The sequence below is a fragment of the Nilaparvata lugens genome, chromosome 14 (genome assembly GCF_014356525.2).
Source record: "Nilaparvata lugens isolate BPH chromosome 14, ASM1435652v1, whole genome shotgun sequence".
NCBI lineage: Eukaryota > Metazoa > Arthropoda > Insecta > Hemiptera > Delphacidae > Nilaparvata > Nilaparvata lugens.
Window position 1 is genome coordinate 14,017,356 of NC_052517.1, and position 18,478 is coordinate 14,035,833.

The following is an 18,478-nucleotide window of genomic DNA, read 5'->3' on the forward strand; positions in this document are numbered from 1 at the left end:
AGATTGAAGTTTTCCGACAAAGACCCTCGAACCTATGGTCTGAGACTATTAAATAAGCTACCAAGATCTCTGTCCATGTCATCTGCAACTTTTAAAAAAGATCTGTATACTTTTCTTGCGGAGAAAGCGTGGAAGAGTTCCTCACTGATAGATAAATATTGTTTATTTCATAATGTCTGTAGTATTTAATACACGTGGTTGGATTGCTGGCTGTGACATGCTTATTCATATGACATTCTTTAGGCTATTTTGAATTATTCTGACGATATATGTTAAGTTTTTGTGATATCTTTTTATAGATTTTGTGTATTGTTTTACAATTTATTGTAAATATTGTCTTTTGACTTTTTTAAATTATTGTAAATATTGACTTGGCCTGTACTTTCTTGTATTGTTTATGGCTTAATAATATATATATATATTTATATATATATATATATATATATATATATATATATAATATATATATATATATCTGAGCTCAGCTATTAATAACAAAAACTATGTGAGTAGAGAAATCGCCAATGGAATAATGTGTGCAAATAGAACTTGCTTCCGTTACAAGCACATCTTCTGCTCAAGACTGGTCTCCAGTAGCATTAAACTGAAACTCTATAGAACTCTTATTCGACTTATTGTTACATCAAATATTTTGTTTATAAATTATATTTCTACATTGTTAAAAAACGATATGACAACGTTGCAGGGCTAGAAAAGGATAGCGATATCTGCTTTGTCGAATGATAGACAAGGATAGCAACACCAATGTTAAAAAAATACTACCATTATAACGTGAACCTCATTATAATACTTTTTTATCATTTTCATTTTCACAAGCTCTGTTGAAATACTCGTCCTATTTCTTTGTTTCATGCTGTTTTTCAATCTTCATCATCTTCTTATTTTTCTTCTTCTCTTTTTTTTGTTTACTCTTCATCTTCCTCACTCCATCTTATTGACCTATTTTTTTCTCAAATTATCGCTGTTTTTGTACAAATTTCTGTTTTTTTACTATGCTCCTTTCTTCTCTTTCTGCTGCATCTTCTGCCCCTCTCTTTCAGTTTTTTCTTTCTTTTTTCCACAAGCTTTGTTGAAATTCTCTTTTCATCATTTGTTTCATGCTGTTTTCTTCAACATAATTTACTTTTTCTTTCTCTTCTTCTCTACTTTATCCTTCCTTACTTCATCTTCACCTTCCTTACCTCTTGTCTCATGTATCTAACTTGGTGCTATAATAACGATGGAAAAATATTATTATTAATTTGTTCCTTGTCTTGAAATTCTATTTCCATTCATATGTTGAATGAAAAAAACTAAGAAATTGTCAAAAAACCACTGATTTATTGATAATTAGAAAGACCGGTTTCGGTTATTACACCATTGTCAATCTCTGATAAACTCTTTTATATGGTTTTGTTTCAAAATTGAAGCTCATTACATTCTAAATTTACTTCTTATTAATTTTTTTATATGTTTCAGGCACGCTAACAACCTTCTGCAACTAGATAACGATAAAAAAATTCCGCCAAGTGGATGGAAATGTGAAAAATGTGATCTGGACAACAATTTGTGGCTCAATTTGACCGACGGAACAATTTTGTGCGGACGAAAATTCTTCGACGGCTCCGGTGGGAACAATCACGCTAGCGAGCATTATAAAGAGGCGGGTGAGTAGATCAACTATAGTGAGGTCCACGTTATAATAGCAGTGTTCGATTAGAAATGGTATTGCTATCCTTGTCTATCATTCAACAAAGCAGATAGCGCTATCTCTTTCTCGCTCTGCTCTGTTGCCAGGTCTTCTTTTAACAATGTATAATTAATTAACAAAATATTTCATCTGAATTATGTAAATTCATTATGAAATTATTGAAAAATATAATTTCTTGCTTAATGAAATATAATTGTTTATTTTAAACGAGAATGAACAGTTAATATTACATTAAAAAAACTTGTATCAGCTACCGTCTTTAGAAGGCTACAGATGGAAATTACTGATATATTGAAATTATTCAAATGCTAATGAATGAATTATTATTATCAAACGAAAATCCAAATTAAATGCTATAATTCACCCCGAAGACTTCTGCTACTACAAATATTGACAACAGGGTAAACAGCTAGATGGAATTTCGATGAACGCTACTATTAAAAAATTATTTGTCAGCCCGGGAGTCAGTGCGATTCTTTCATAAGAAAGAATTAAAGATGGGATGGTATTCCATTTATTCAAATGCAAATGAATACACATAATAATTAACAAACGGAATTAGCCTACTATTCAAAAATTATTTGTCAGCCCGGGAACTTTGAATAGTTTTTGAATAGTAGCGCTCATCGAAATTCCATCTAGCGGTTTACCCTGTTGTCAATATTTGCAGTAGCAGAAGTCTTCGGGGTGATTTACAGCATTTAATTTGGATTCCCGTTTGATAATAATAATAGATTCTTTAGCATTTGAATAATTGCAATATCTCAGTAATTTCCATCTGTAGACTGGCTGGCCGCTATGGCTTCGTATATAATGAGTGCTGCTATCCAGAGATTGTCAGTTTGGTGTGAGGGTAAGCATTCCTGACCGGAAATTAGGAGGTATTGGGTTCGATTCCCGGGCTGACAAATAATTTTTGAATAGTAGCGATCATCGAATTTCCATCTAGCTGTTTACCCTGTTGTCAATATTTGCAGTAGCAGAAGTCTTCGGGGTGAATTACAGCATTTAATTTGGATTTTCGTTTTATAATAATAGTCTATAGAAGGCATTGACAAGACAGAGGTTCGGCAGCGTTGTTCTCCTATCTTTCTCTACTTCCATTATAACGTGGACCTCACTATACAGTGGAATACACGTTATAAAGTCAGCACCTGATTAACATTGGTGTTGCTATCCTCGTCTGTTATTAGACAAAGCAGATAGCTCTATCATTTTTCAACTCCGTACCTTTGCCAAATCGTTTATAGAAATTTACCTGGCTGCTTGTATAACAGAATAATTAATAATTCAACAATAGTTTCCTTTGCTTTGCTTTTCGAATAGTCATAAAATATAGATTATGTAATATTTAGGTAGAGAATTCTTTAATAGCCTAAATAAATGAATGTAGTTCAACAAAGTTTTTTATATGAATGGAGTTCCAAAAAGTGTTTTTATTTATTTATTGACACATTTATTTGAACATTCCAACATTTCCATCTGCAAAAATAATATAGATTATTTCAAAATCAATTTAGATTTTTCAAATTTCTTGAACATTCTAACATTTCTACTCTTATTTTGAAGTTAATTTTTATTTTCTCATTTTCAGGTTACCCGTTGGCTGTTAAACTGGGTACAATCACAAAGGAGGGGGTGGGGGATGTGTACAGTTATGACGAAGATGATATGGTAGAAGATCCCAACCTCATAAAACATCTGGCGCACTGGGGCATCAATATCTCACAAATGGAAAAGGTGAGGTACCCTATATCTTCATTTATTCATTTACTTATCAACAGAGTCACAATTCTATTATCTATACTAATATAGATAAACCTTTTTCAGGTTTTATCAATTTTTTTTTTGTTTTTTACTATTACTCTATTTCTGTTTGTGTGAAATTGACAAAGATTTATTCTTTTTTTAGTTATCAAAATTGAGTGACTGTCTCGTTCATATTATTATATACAAAATATCGGGGACCGAGCTTCACTCTGGAGTACAAAAGCATAAACAATTTGTTACGAAAGAATAAATTATAATATATTTATAGTTCATACAGTAATGTTCTATCTAATCACAGTTAATTGAGATTAATTCCCAGAGGAATGCAAAAATTTCCCTCACAAAGGCCCGGTTGCACAAAAGCCGGTTAAATTTTAATCCTGATTAATTTCACGTGAACCAAATCAGAGAAGACCATTTCAAAAAGATGGTTCTACTGGAATTAATACTGTCCTGTCGTGTCGGCGAGATATCGGTGTATAAACGACTAATGGCTGTTCGGGTTGTTGTATGCTAAAATGCTAATAATTTGATGTAAAAAGCTATATGCTACTATCAACAAAAGCTTACCGAGTTGAAAGCAGAGAAAAGTCGGGAGAAAATACTATGCTTCTTCAAGTTATCAATTGCATGCCTCACTGAATGCAATTAATAGTCCACACAACAGCTGTGATTTCAATAAGTTACATTGAGATATTGAATTGCATGCGTCATTGCATGCGATTTATAATCCACTCGACAGCTGATTTATGATGAATAATATTCTAATATCGGGGCACCGCGCTTCGCTCGCTATTTTTATTTATTGATAAACAGAACACAATTCTCTAAAATGATCGTCTTTATATTTACAGCTGCTGGCTATATGTCAGCTTATGAATTTCGGGGATGTGATATTTTGATTTTCCACAGAATCACTCGCTCACTTTTTACTATCCACAGACGACAAAAGTCTCAGCTGTTTGAGCCAAGGATGAATTATCCTTTTAATGTCGTTTAGCAATTTTTCCCAAGGATGAGACCTAGTGCAATCGAATTTTTTATCATAAACTTACTTTGTTCAAAATTTCGTGAAAATCGTTAGAGCCGTTTTCGAGATCCGTTGAACATAAATATATACCCATATAACCACATAACCATATAAATATATACAGAAATTGCTCGCTTAATATAATAGGATAGTCTTATTTTTACTCTAATATTGGTGTATGAAGGAGGCTCCTTTTCCTTTTATATTATCCTTGAAATGCAAAAACCTTGTATATACGTCGACGCACAATTTAAAAAGGAACATACCTGTCAAATTTCATGAAAACCTATTACCGCGTTTCGCCGTAAATGCGCAACATATAAACATATAAACATAAACATAAATGCAAAACCGTCGACTTGAATCTTAGACCTCACTTCGCTCGGTCAATGAAATGAGTTTTCTCCATTCCTCTCGGATTTACAAATAATCAAATCAAGTTTATTATCCATCATAAGACATAATACATTCATTAGAAATTATTACATTCATTTAATCTACCCTTAGCATAAGCATATACATTCCAACACTCACTTGAAAATGCTCGAATGAATCTTAGTCTACAGTGTAATAATTTCGATAATTAACATTTTGTGGATAATGACCCAAAGGTTACACAACCTGCTTGGGTGAGAAACAAAAAACAAATCTTATTCCGAATGAACAAGAATGGAAAAGAAAAATTATGAAATTGTAAACAAACAAAAAGGTCAAAAACGACAAAAAAACAAACCTACATATTCAACGTTAATACATACATCTTTGAAAACTCAAGAAATGCTAGTTTAGTAATAAATTTATGATACAACATTATATTGATGAATCAACTTAGAATTTTTGCTAAAAATTCCTATGCTAGAATAATCTCCATATCTATTATTGGTGTTATAATTCATAAAATTTAAACAAGAATGGGGAAAAAGATAAGGTATGGAACTGCAAACCAAAAAAATTGAAAAGGATAAAAGTACTACATATTCCACGCTAATATATACAATTTTGAAAACTCAAGTAATGTTAGTTTACCATAACTAACTTTATTATACAATATTATATTGACTGATTAATTTAACATTTTTACTTTCCTTGCCCTATTACCATAGGTAAGGAAAGTATTGCTTTCCAAAAAAATTAAGGTACCCTAATTTCAAGTTTTCTATACGTTTCAAGATCCCCCGAGTCCAAAAACATGATTTTTGGGTGTTGGTCTGTGTGTGTGTATGTGTGTATGTCTGTGAACACGATAACTCCATTCCTAATTAACCGATTAACTTGAAATTTAAAACTTAAGGTCCTTATACCATGAGGATACGACAGTAAGAAATTCAATAAAATTCAATTCAAGATGGCGGAAAAATGGCGGATAATTACTAAAAAACCATGTTTTTCACGATTTTCTCGAAAACGGCTCTAACGATTTTCTTCAAATTTATACCATGGTTAGCTATTTATGAGCCCTATCAACTGCCATGAGTCTCATTTCTGGGAAAATTGCAGGAGCTCCGTAAAATTCTTGAGAAAACTGGCGGATAATTACTAAAAAACCATGTTTTTCACGATTTTCTCAGAAATGACTTGACCGATTTTTTTCAAATTCATACCCTATATAGTTATTTATCAGCTCTATCAACTGGCATGAGTCTCCTTCCTGGAAAACTAATGGGGGGTACACCCCATCCTTGAGAAATGGACTTTGCAACCTCCTTCTCGTACATGAGGTAGGTAGGTAGAGCAGTTCATAAAAAGAACACATAGTTTAGATAATTCATCTGCAGAACAGCTGTTTTGACGACTTTTAAAAAAATCATCGGATTTCACAATTTACACAAAGGAAAAAGTACTCTGAAAACAATTATATATACACATATACTGTAGTCTGATCGTAGTTTCAAATATGTTGCCGCCAATCGTCATTATGTTATTCCTCTAAATTATTCTCGTTTAAGAATGAGGCTCACAGTTCAATGAGCAAGGAAAGTTGTGTGAGTTACCACACCAGATTTTTGCAATTGATATGCTGAAAATAATAATCTATTATTTATTGGTTTTATAATTCCTAAACTGATAGAAGTCTCACTAGGTTACACAGTGCATTCATTTTCTGTTACTCAAATACTGTTTAAATAATATCCTGTTACATCGTGCTGTTCGACCAGATGGCTATGTACCAATCTTAAGAAGGGTGCCTTCTGCCTACACTTGTGAGCTCGGGAATTCTATTGATTTGAAATGTTTTTATTGTCTATGTTGTTTTGCAGACTGATAAATCAATGGTGGAACTGGAGTTGGATCTGAATCAAAGAGTGGGAGAATGGGCCACTCTACAGGAGAACTGTTCCCAGCTGAAACCAGTGTATGGTGCCGGCCACACGGGCATCATCAACCTCGGCAATTCATGCTATGTCAGCAGTCTAATGCAGGTTATATTCTGTGTGCCCGATTTCGTTAAGAGGTTAGTGAAAAATTATTATTATTATTGACCGAACGAAGTGAGGTCTAAAGGTGCGTACAGATATACGCGCCGCGAACATGAGCAGATCACTTTTAATCAGCTGATGCCAAGCTTTTTATATCTGTATCTTACCGTTTCTGTAAAAATACAGATATAATCAGCTGATTGAAAGTGAATTCCTCATGTTCGCGGCGCGTATATCTGTACGCACCTTATGATTCAAGTCGACGGTTTGGCATTTCTCTTCATGTTTTAATGTTTATATGTTGCGCATTTACGGCGAAACGCGGTAATAGATTTTCATGAAATTTAACAGGTATGTTCCTTTTTAAATTGCGCGTCGACGTATATACAAGGTTTTTGGAAATTTTGCATCTCAAGGATAATATGAAAGGAAAAAGGAGCCTCCTTCATACGCCAATTTATATATAAAAGTAAAAATCAGACTATAGAATTATTCATCATAAATCAGCTGACAAGTGATTACACAGATGTTTGGAGAAGCCAGTCTATTACTGTATTTGTATAAGGTATATAGTTTCAATCAAAGACCTTAAAGAGGTATGCATCTTTAAGCTGGGTTTACACACAGCCTACTATAGATATTATCTAAAGTAAACAATGGTTTACATCAAAGCTATTAACATAATGTTAATAACTCAATCCTTATAGATTATATTAGATTGAACGGAACTTGACAAACACATTTATGATCATCATGTGTATGATAAGTTATATTCAATCTAATATAATCTATAAGGATTGAGTTATAAACATGTTGTTAATAACTTTGGTCTAATCGCAGCTTTAAGGTATTTGGTTCCAATATTTTATTTTGCAGTCATGGTATTATTATGCGTGCCCATTATAGTATCAATATTCTCACCTTCCAAAAACCTAATTTAATAGGTGATTAAAAATAGACAAATGAACTAAATAATGCTGGAGAAATTGTAACATTTTTGATTGTAAAAAAATAACTTTCATCAGATAGAAAGATTATCACGGAACTGGATGAATTATATCATATGGAATACAAATTCAAACGTGAACTGAGTTTGTTAACATTTTAAACAAGTGACATCAGGTACTTGTGGATGAGAATACTGCGTGAGGTCTACTGTTCACAGAACTACTAGTTATTATATTTTTGTTGTGTGAAGCCACAAATTCTGAGCAGTGCTCAAGTGGCATACAACATGTCATTTTAAGAATGGAGTCACATGAATGCTCTAAAACACTCCTCAATGGTATAAGGACAAGCCTCTACCAGTGTCCTAATTATCTTTGATACGAATAACTTATAGCTGCTACACAACCTTATATCCTCTGGAATGCAATTAAAACACTTGAGTCCTAAATTATTAATAAATCATGAAAATAGTGTTTTACGTCACATGGACGAGAAGGGGCCGTTTGCAGGCGAGAATCATGTTTCTCGTCGAGGCGTTAGCCGAGACTAGAATTTCATTCCAGCACTGCAAGAGACATTCACGCCCAAGTAACGTACACTATTTTTTGTCATAATAATCTAAAGAAGAATAATTGAGAAATAGAAAACATTACCTGCTTGTGCTGAAGTTACTACATGCATTCTATAAACATAACCTAGTTTACAAATTCCGAATCAGGAATTTTATAATTGTAGTTGACAAAACTTGTTTTTCACCAAATTCACAACACAATTTGATTTTTTTCTCTAGTATTGCCTTCAAACTTAAATACAGTATAAATATGTGTTTTCCCCACTTTCACCTTGATTGAATTGTATAGTTATAATTATTATAGTTTAAGCTTACCTTGTTGAATCAAAGTCTTTCTATTGGAAGTAATAGTATCGTTTTCTGTTTTTGTACTCGTCACCGGCACTCAAACTGTGGTTTTGCCGAATTAGTACCTATATATTATTATGTTAAAAATTATACTTCTTATTCTAAAATATTACATTTTGTAATCTGTATTTATTTGTGAACATATTTTGTGAGGCAATAAATTTGATTTGATTTTATTTTATTTGAACTTCCACCTGGAGCGCTGAAGGTGTTTTTTTTTTTTTGTAGCAGTTTTGCTGTTCCTATTTCGGAACTAAGAAATATACTCGACTATAAAGAAAACGTATGGTTTCATTACAGTAGAGTATGCTGTAATGAGAATCACAATGTGTATTTGTTCTGTGAAAAGCTGTTTACCAGCTTGATTTCATGCATGGAAAACAGCTACAATTGAATGACTGTGACAAAAATATTAAATTGGTCAAAATATACTTACTGCTCTAACATACGACTAAACAGGTTTTTCTTCTTGTCTTGTAATCAAAGGCAATTTAATCTATCAATCTTACATTACATTTCAAATTTATATTCTATACACTCTGATGGATGTGTTTATTATTCATTCAAAATACATTTTTACTTGATACATTGCTAACATGAATCAACTATACCATAGAGAAACAATACCTAGCATAAGTAGATATCCCATGGTATAGGACGTTTATGTCGCAACTTTTACTGTTATCTCAAGCCGATAGTTCATGTAATTCTTTCCCGTAAAGCTGTGTGACACTGGTAGTCTCTCATATTGTGCCGTTCATACACTCTCACCCCAACAAAACAGTAGAATTCAACAATAATCAGCAGTAATCAGCTTGAGATAACAGTAAAAGTTAAGACATAAACGCCTTATACCATGGGATATATACTTACACTATTGTTTCTCTATGTCTATACTCTGTACAAAATTACTTCAAACTTTGAGGAATTTGCGGCGCAGAGAAATGGAGGGAGATCAGCCAATTACAGTGATGGATTGAGTCATAGGTGGAAGCACAGTTTTGTCAATTTATCGATTATAGTCAGTCGAATCAGTGCTTGGAGAGAGGAAACTTCCTATAGTGAGGTCCACGTTATAATGGCCAGAGTTTGATTAGCAATGGTATTGATATCCTTGTCTGTCATTCAACAGAGCGGATAGAGCAATCTCTTTCTCGCTTTGCTCTGTTGCCAGATCGTCTTTTAGCAATGTAGAATTGATAAATTATTATTACATCTCAATTATGAAATTATTGAAATAATATAATTTCTTGTTTAATTAAATATAATTTATTATTTTATACGAGAATGAACAGTTAATATTACATCAATGAACCTGTATCAGCTTCCGTCTATAGGAGGCATTGACGAGACTGAGGAAAACGTAGTCTTCCTATCTTTCTCCACTGCCATTATAACGTTTACCTCACTATAAGTTTAACATGAGCGCTTGAATACTCACTGGAAATTAGAGAACGCTGGCCGGTTCACAACGGCAACATAGCCGCCGTTGTATCCCTGCCGCTGTATGCCTTCTCTGCTGCGCATGTCCAAACCAAGTGAGAAGTAATTTCGTACAGAGTAGAACAAGAATTATATCAGATATGGCTGGATATCAAGAATCCATCTATCTATAGTGAGGTCCACTTTATAATGGCAGTGGAGAAAGATAGACGAACAAGGTTGCCGATCCTCAGTCTTGTCATTGCCTTCTATATGTTGCATGTTAAAAAAATTCATCCAATTTAAAATTAAGGCAAATCAAACTCATAGCCATAACACAAGAAATTGTCATAGGATTGATATTCCCTATCATAGGTTATCCAAAACAGCCAAAAGTTATGATACATTTGGTATAAATATTTGCAATAAATTACTTACAGATTTAATATTAGAGACAGAAAAGAAATTTAAGACGAGATTATTGAATTGGCTTGTGATAAATCCTCTTTATAGTGTTGAAGAGTTCTTTGACAGTGAAATAACTGTTGCTTAGAGTTAAGAGGTTTCTATTTGTATTTATATATTGTTCTAAAGGCTCAAGTTGTGCTGTAAGGAATATGTTTTGTGCATTCAAATGAATACTATTAATGTATTTGAAAAATCTAATTGACTTGCAGTTTACTTAGGTACTGTATTTTTTTTAAGACTCAGTAATGTCATTTTTTATGTACAGTTGCTGTAAAACTTGATTTTATCTTTTGTCTTACTGTATTCAATATTTGACTTTGCCTAATGTTCTAAGAATTTAACGGCAATAAAATCATATTTACTTATAGACGGTAGCTGATACAGTTTTATTGATGTAATATTAACTGTTCATTCTTGTTTAAAATGATCAATTATATTTTATTAAGAAAAAAAAATATTTTTCAATAATTTCATAATGAATTTTCATAATTAAGGTGAAATATTTTGTTAATTAATTATCAATTCTACATTGTTAAAAGACGATCTGGCAACAGAGCAAAGCGAGAAAGAGATAGCGCTATCCGCTCTGTTGACTGATAGACAAGGATAGCAATACCCAATCAAACACTGTCATTATAACGTGGACCTCACTATAGGAGGTAATTCGATGAGACCTACAGTACTGTACTATCAGAAAATTCAAGATGAATACAATATAATTGATTATAGTCACTGTAAACGTTACGGTCTTATAGTGGACCAGATTAGATGCTGTTTTCAGCACATTTGTGTTGGTTTCATTATAAAGAGATAGCGCTATCCACTTTGTTGAATGATAGACAATGATAGCAATACCATTGCTAATCAAACACTGCCATTATAACGTGGACCTCACTATACTATAGAAGACGACGGAAAAAGAAAACATACAATGTCGTCGTATCATTTCCACTGATTTTATAACGTGAACCTCTCTGTTTGTGGATATCTTTTGAATTACTTTTTTTCATATCTTCATTTTTTTAGGTTTGTTGATGACGCATCGGCAATTTACGATTCAAACGTACAAGATCCTGCCAGCGATTTCAACATTCAAATGTGAGTCAAATATTATAACAATATTGGGGGACCGAGCTTTGCTCTGGAGTGTAAAAGCATAGACAATTTGTAACGAAAGATTGAATTTATAGTTTATTTTTTTCAGTCTTTATTATAATTTTTCTAAATTATATTATAAATATAATTTTTCTAAATTATTTTTATAAATTTTCTAATTATTATATGAGGAGGCACAACAGGCTTATACCCAAAACTGTGTCTTTTCATATTTATACTACAGTCCAAATTAAAATCTAGGTAAAGCTACTATCACTCATCAAAATAACAATTCATTCACACTTCAAAAAACAAAAACATCATCAATTTCAAATAGATATATCATGAATTCGATTTAGAATGATATACTGTGTTTGCTGCAATATTTGTTAATATACTTTTTTTATTCAATTCAATTTCAATTCACAATACAAAGCACAAGATACATAGACAACATATCTAAAAACAGATTTGTGAATATTTTCCCCACATAGACGGATCTGTGTGTGGGGAAAGAGTTACACTACAAGAAGTAGCCTAAAATAAAATAATAATAAGTATAATATATCTATTTATATATATGAAAGATAATAATAATAATACGAAAGAAAAATCCTATCAGTAAGCAAGGTCAGAGAAGAAAGATATTGAAGAGAAAGAAAACTATAACTTTCCATGTAGGCTAACGCTTAATAGATTAAAAGAAAAGGCGAACGAAAGAAGAAAAAATAAAAAGGAAGAAAATCAGCAATAGATGCAGATGTGAAAGATTGTTAGATGGAAATAAATGGTGACAAAAGATTTCTCGGTACTGAGAAAGGCAACAAAAGAGATGATGAAGATCCAAGCTATTCGATCATTATGAATATGACAAAAAAGCAAAATCAGAGATAGTAATCATATAATCATATACTATGTACTATTCTACACTAACAGCATCTAGTTTTCAAAAAACAAACACATCATCAATTACATATAGATATACTATGAATTGGATTTAGAATGATATACTATGCTTGCTACAATATTTGTTAATATGAAAATGAAAATGAAAATGAAATTTATTCTCCTTTTTCTTATACAAATAAAAAATTACAATATTTTATCTTAGAATTAAACTGACAGCAATTGTTTATAGGCGCTGCCAGTATCATATATTATAATTACATATTTCGAATATTATATAGTTGCTATTTCAAAAAGTCTAAGCAAAGTATTTTCGGCCATTGCGGTACAAATGTGCATATAATGTGCAAGAACAGCTATAAAAATTTATTTAGAAAAACAAAGCAGAAGCGCAGTGTTGAATTTTGTAATATTAAAACAATACTATAACTTAATAAGAAAAATATGAGCTAAGTGGAAATATAAATCACAAAGTACAAAAAGTTTGGGAATTTATGGAGTATAAATACATGGCATTGTACCGGTAGCTGAAACAGTGTATGATTTTCAGGATAGAATTGAAAAAAAGTTTTCTATATCTTGATATTGGAATAGCCAGTCTTTAATTATTGTTGAGAATTCTTTCCAAGTTCTAGTTCTTCTACCAGCATGTGGTATAGCGTTGAAGAGTTTTGGGCCTAGGTATACAAAAGATTTAGAAAAGAAGCTAAAATTTATTCTTGGTAGTCTTGATACCAGGTCAAGTCTTCTTCTTTCAGAAAAGCTGGGCCTGAAAAATCCATCGTTTCCACTTCGCATAAAGAAAATTCTTAAGACTTTGAAAACAAAAAGATGGCGAATTGGGAGAATACGTAATCTCTTGTATAAAGGAAACGAATTCTCTCTTCGATTTTTGAATAGTATTAGTCTGATGAAATGTTTTTGCAATTTGTGTAGTGGACTAAAGTGCACTTTTGCAGCTCCACCCCAACATACAATGCCGTATTCTAATTTTGAATTTATTAAGGCATAATATACTGTGCGTAGTGTGTTTGTATCACACAGCTCTCTCAAGTGATAGAATTTACAAAGATAGGTATTGATACTTTTCTTGAGATTAGATATATGTGTTTTCCAATTTAAGGCTGAATCAATAAAAATACCAAGGTATTCAATCTCTTCGACCTGCTCTATAGGAGGACATTGGCATAATAAGTCATATGTACAGTTATTTAGATGGAAAATAATAGGTTGATTGTGAATTTTTGGTGCGCGCAAAGAGAATTAATAAATTTGGTTTTTTCGACATTGATTGCTAATCTATTTCTAAGATACCATTGTTGAAGAAATTTACAGTCATGGTTTACTCTATTGTACAGTTCATCCCATGATTTCCCTGAACTAACTAATACCGTGTCATCTGCATAACAAAATATTTTTCCATTTAAATTGGCATCACATAGGTCGTTTACAAAAATTATAAAGAGAATAGAAGAAAGAACTGATCCCTGTGGAAGTCCTGAAGTTACTGTTGAAAAAGAACTACAGGTATTATTAATTTTTGTACATTGAACTCTATCATTTAAAAAAGATTTAAACCATTGTAGGGCCACGCCCCTTACCCCTGTAGATTCTAACTTATTTAATAGAAGACCATGCTCAACCGTATCAAAAGCTTTTTTTACATCTAAAAATAAAGCATTTACATTCAACCCATCGTTTACATTATTATATATAATTCTCATAAAGTCGACTAGTGCACGCTCAGTATCAAAACCTTCACGGAAGCCGTATTGGTTTTTACTAAAAAATTCATATCTATTCAGGAATTTCAATAATCTTGTTTTCATCAGTTTCTCTAATATTTTAGAAAAGATAGAGAGCAGCGCTATGGGTCTATAATTATTCAATAGTAATTTATCTCCACCTTTGAAAACTGGTACCACCACTGCTCTTTTCAAGACTTGTGGGAATACTCCTTGCGACAAACTAGCATTACACAGGTAACATAAAATAGGCAGTATAATAGGAATAATGTGTTTCAAAATATCGCTTGTGAGTGAGTCATATCCTGTCGATCTTTTTGAGGGCATTAATCTAATCAGTTGGAGAATTTCTTCTTCCGTAGCAGGGTGTAAGAAGATAGAATTTTCAGATATACTATGTACTATTCTACACTATTCAACAGCTTCTAGTTACTATTTTGGACTTTCTGAAGTAAAAATAGTTTTCTAAAAAAAAAGAAAAATTGACAAAAATAAGTTTTTCTTGCTAAATTTTTCTTCTCGTGAGATCAGCTGAGGAATAACCCACACATGCACTCGCTCACTCACTTCCATTACGGTATCGACAGACGACAAAATTTCCAGTTGTTTTTCCAAGGACGTATTTATCCTTTTAATGTGTATCATTAAAGCGAGTTATCCCAGGGGTTGAGACCTAGTGCAATCGAATTTTCATATCATGAACCTACTTTGTTCCAAATTTCGTGAGAATCGTTAAAACCCGTTTTCGTGATCCGGTCACATACAGAAATACAAACCTTGAATGAAAGAAGAAGAAGAAGAAGAGTATTTGAATAGTAATAACTATCTTTATTCTTCATTGATTGATATAATAAGTAAATCATCAAAATGATAGGGAGAGAAAAAATAAGGCAACCTTGTGCTATTCCTCTCCCACATTTAGATAAGGTTACAATAGTAACCATAGTAATAGTCCAAAATATTTTTCTATTTGCTCACTTCACAAAAGTTTCAGTCCTCAATTATTTTTACAGAGTAGATTTTTAAAATTTAGATGATCCAAACATAGAAGAAATATTTCACACTATTATAACTAAAATAGGATAAATAATAATATTAGAAAATATTATCACCAACAATTAGCTCTCTAGAAATGAATGAATAATATTATTTTCAGCTCTGTATTGTTTTTCATTTTCAGGGCGAAGTTAGGACACGGTCTCCTCTCTGGGAAATACTCTCAGAAACCCCCAGAGACCTCTGAGGAAGACAGGGTGGTTAGGCCACAGGGTATAGCGCCTATAATGTTCAAGACATTGGTCGGGAAAGGTCACCCTGATTTCTCCACCAAAAAGCAACAGGATGTGTTGGAGTTTTTGCTACATTTTATTACTATATTGCAGGTAATTTAATATCAGATTATGGCCCATATGAATAAAAACAGAGCAATTGCTCATGAGCAAGAGCATGGAGCATAAGGTTTTGCTCATGAGCAAAAGGTAGAAGCAAAAGCATTTGCTCATTTCTATATGAATAAGCTTTACCTTATACTTACCTTATGCTCCTGAACTCTGGAGCAAATGCTCACGTATTTTAAAGATTTTTCATCAGCTGATTCGCTTTTATAGCCTTACTTTGTTTTTATAGCCCACGGAAGGGCTAAATATGCCAATAGGGGGCACCGCTTGTGTTGCGTCGTCTGCTCTGTTTTCTATTTATGAATAGTTTTAGGTTAGTTGAGTTTAGTCATCACTATAATAATCTTCAGCATATTCTTATAATATCAATAGCCTTATTATAATTGTCTACACTCTCATCTTCTTAAATGCCTATTTCCTATTTTGTGATGGCTATCTTTATATCAGGTAGCTTATCTTTTGTAGGAATAATGGTGATATATATCATGGTTGAATCTAAGAAGAGTTTTATAGTTCTCAACTATTGGTTGTGATCATATCTGGTATAGTTTCCTCTTCCTCATACGAATTAGTTGAGCCATTTTACTATGAGCAAAAGGTGATAAGCTGCTCTAGACTAGACTCACCTCTTTTGAAGCATTTGCTTCAAAAGTTGAGCAAATGCTCTAGTTTATTCATACAACTTTGAGCATAAGCTTCTACTTTTGAGCAAATGCTCAAACTATTTTTTTGGTGAGCATGAGCAAAAGGTTTTGCTCACATTTATTCATAGAAAATGAAGCAAATGCTACATATTTTAGAAGTATAAGCAAATGCTCAACTTTATTCATATGGCCCATTGTGCCGGTTAAATTATAATCGTGATTAATTCCACGAGAACCAATAAGAGAAGCCGTCTTATCAGAAAGGCCTTCTCTGATTAGTTATCGTGAAATTAATCAAGGCTAAAATTTAACCGGGTTTTGTGCAACCGGGACATTATGTACATTTCATTTATCTACGACTATCACGGGCCTATTGCAGGTTATGTTATATTTGAACGGTTTCAAGGATCCAAACGTTCAAAGAACCTCACACGTCAACTGTAGCTTATTGTATGTCCCAACTACGTTAGTTGGGTAAACCAATATACCTTTGTCCTTTACAAGATCCAGCAGTTTTAATAGATCCAGCAATTTAATATTTTTTGTCATAGTCATTCAATCTCAGCTGTTTTCTATGCATGAGATCAAGCTGGTAAATAGCTGTTTGCAGAACGAAAAAATATGATTCCTATTACAGCATACTCTACTGCAATGAAACCATATGTTTTCTTTACAGACGAGTATGTTCCCTAGTTCCGAAACAGTAACAGCAAAACTGCTACAAACAAGGTCTATAAATACAGGTCTGACACTCGTGTTCCTTATGGAGCGGCCATTATGTGGGGTATCTATGGCGGTACATTTGAAATTCCAATCTGCTCATAACAAAATCATGCATTATATGCTTTCTAAAAACAATATTCTGGTTCAGATGATATGTAAATTCAGTTTTTCGATTTTTTAATAATGAAATTTCAATAATAAATGGTTCAATAATTCATTTTTTATTATGAAAAATTGTTCTATACTCTTGTAACAGTTGATTATTTTGTATTATTTTGTATACTTGTGACAATGACCAATGTTTATTGTAAACCAAATGGTAATAAATATATTATTATTGAAAAATATCTTTTGTCTTAATAACTAAGTAGCCGGAGATCAATTCTGATCTCAAGACTAAAATAGTTGCAATTCAAAGCAGAGACTCATTCACTCTTTTCCAGATCAGAGACTTAGAAACTTACGTACAATATTAGTTGTACCAAGGACTGCTGCTTTCTGCATAATTCTCATATGCCAGTTCTCCAACTGCAGTTGTTCCATTGCTTGTCTCCATTCTTTTGTGACCAGTCCATTGGCAGACACTACTATAGGGATTATCACCACCTTCCTTAATTTATACATATCTTTCAGTTCAACTGACAGGGGCTGGTATTTTCTTTTCTTTTCGGCAATGGTACTCACAAGATTCTCATCAAGGGGCACTGCCACATCAATTATGTAAGCCTCTTTATTCTTTCTGTCAAACAAGATGATGTCTGGCCTGTTAGCCTCCACTGCTCTGTCAGTTGTCATACAACAATCCCAAAGAAGTCTTCCCTTTTCACCATTCAAGACCATTTCTGGCTTACACTTGTAATAGGGCACCTCACTCGCTATCAACTCATATCTTTTCGCCATTGCCTGATGAACCACTTTGGCCACATTGTTGTGCCGCTGCAAATACTCTGTATTAGCTAGTACAGAGCAGCCACCACAAATATGCTGTATCGATTATTATTATTATTATTATTATTATTGTTATGATTCACAAGGCATTGGGACAAAAGGCTATCCTCAAAAACAGTTTGAAGTTCCCAATCAATTAAATCTAAAAATCAACAATTCAGCTCCTAGTTAGAATCTAAATATTATTATTCAGTCGGAAGAATTTATTTTACAATTCAAAGCCAAGCAATATTTCTTGAACAAAATAACATGCTGTTCAATCTATAATGATAACAGCTGATAAATTTGAAAATTGGTGAACTCGAACCCCATAAAATGGCGATTTTGCAATGCAT

The 18,478-nt window shown here is 32.6% G+C and overlaps 1 protein-coding gene across 1 annotated transcript in view; it reads left to right on the forward strand.

Annotated features, from left to right (window-relative positions):
• Positions 1 to 18,478, forward strand: part of LOC111061459 (ubiquitin carboxyl-terminal hydrolase 5) — a 63,348-nt gene that overhangs the window by 9,946 nt on the left and 34,924 nt on the right. The window contains exons 4-8 of the mRNA XM_039441180.1: positions 1,480 to 1,667; positions 3,306 to 3,451; positions 6,770 to 6,963; positions 11,712 to 11,783; positions 15,612 to 15,813. Coding sequence (XP_039297114.1) covers positions 1,480 to 1,667; positions 3,306 to 3,451; positions 6,770 to 6,963; positions 11,712 to 11,783; positions 15,612 to 15,813 — 802 coding nt within the window. The remainder of the gene's footprint in view (positions 1 to 1,479; positions 1,668 to 3,305; positions 3,452 to 6,769; positions 6,964 to 11,711; positions 11,784 to 15,611; positions 15,814 to 18,478) is intronic.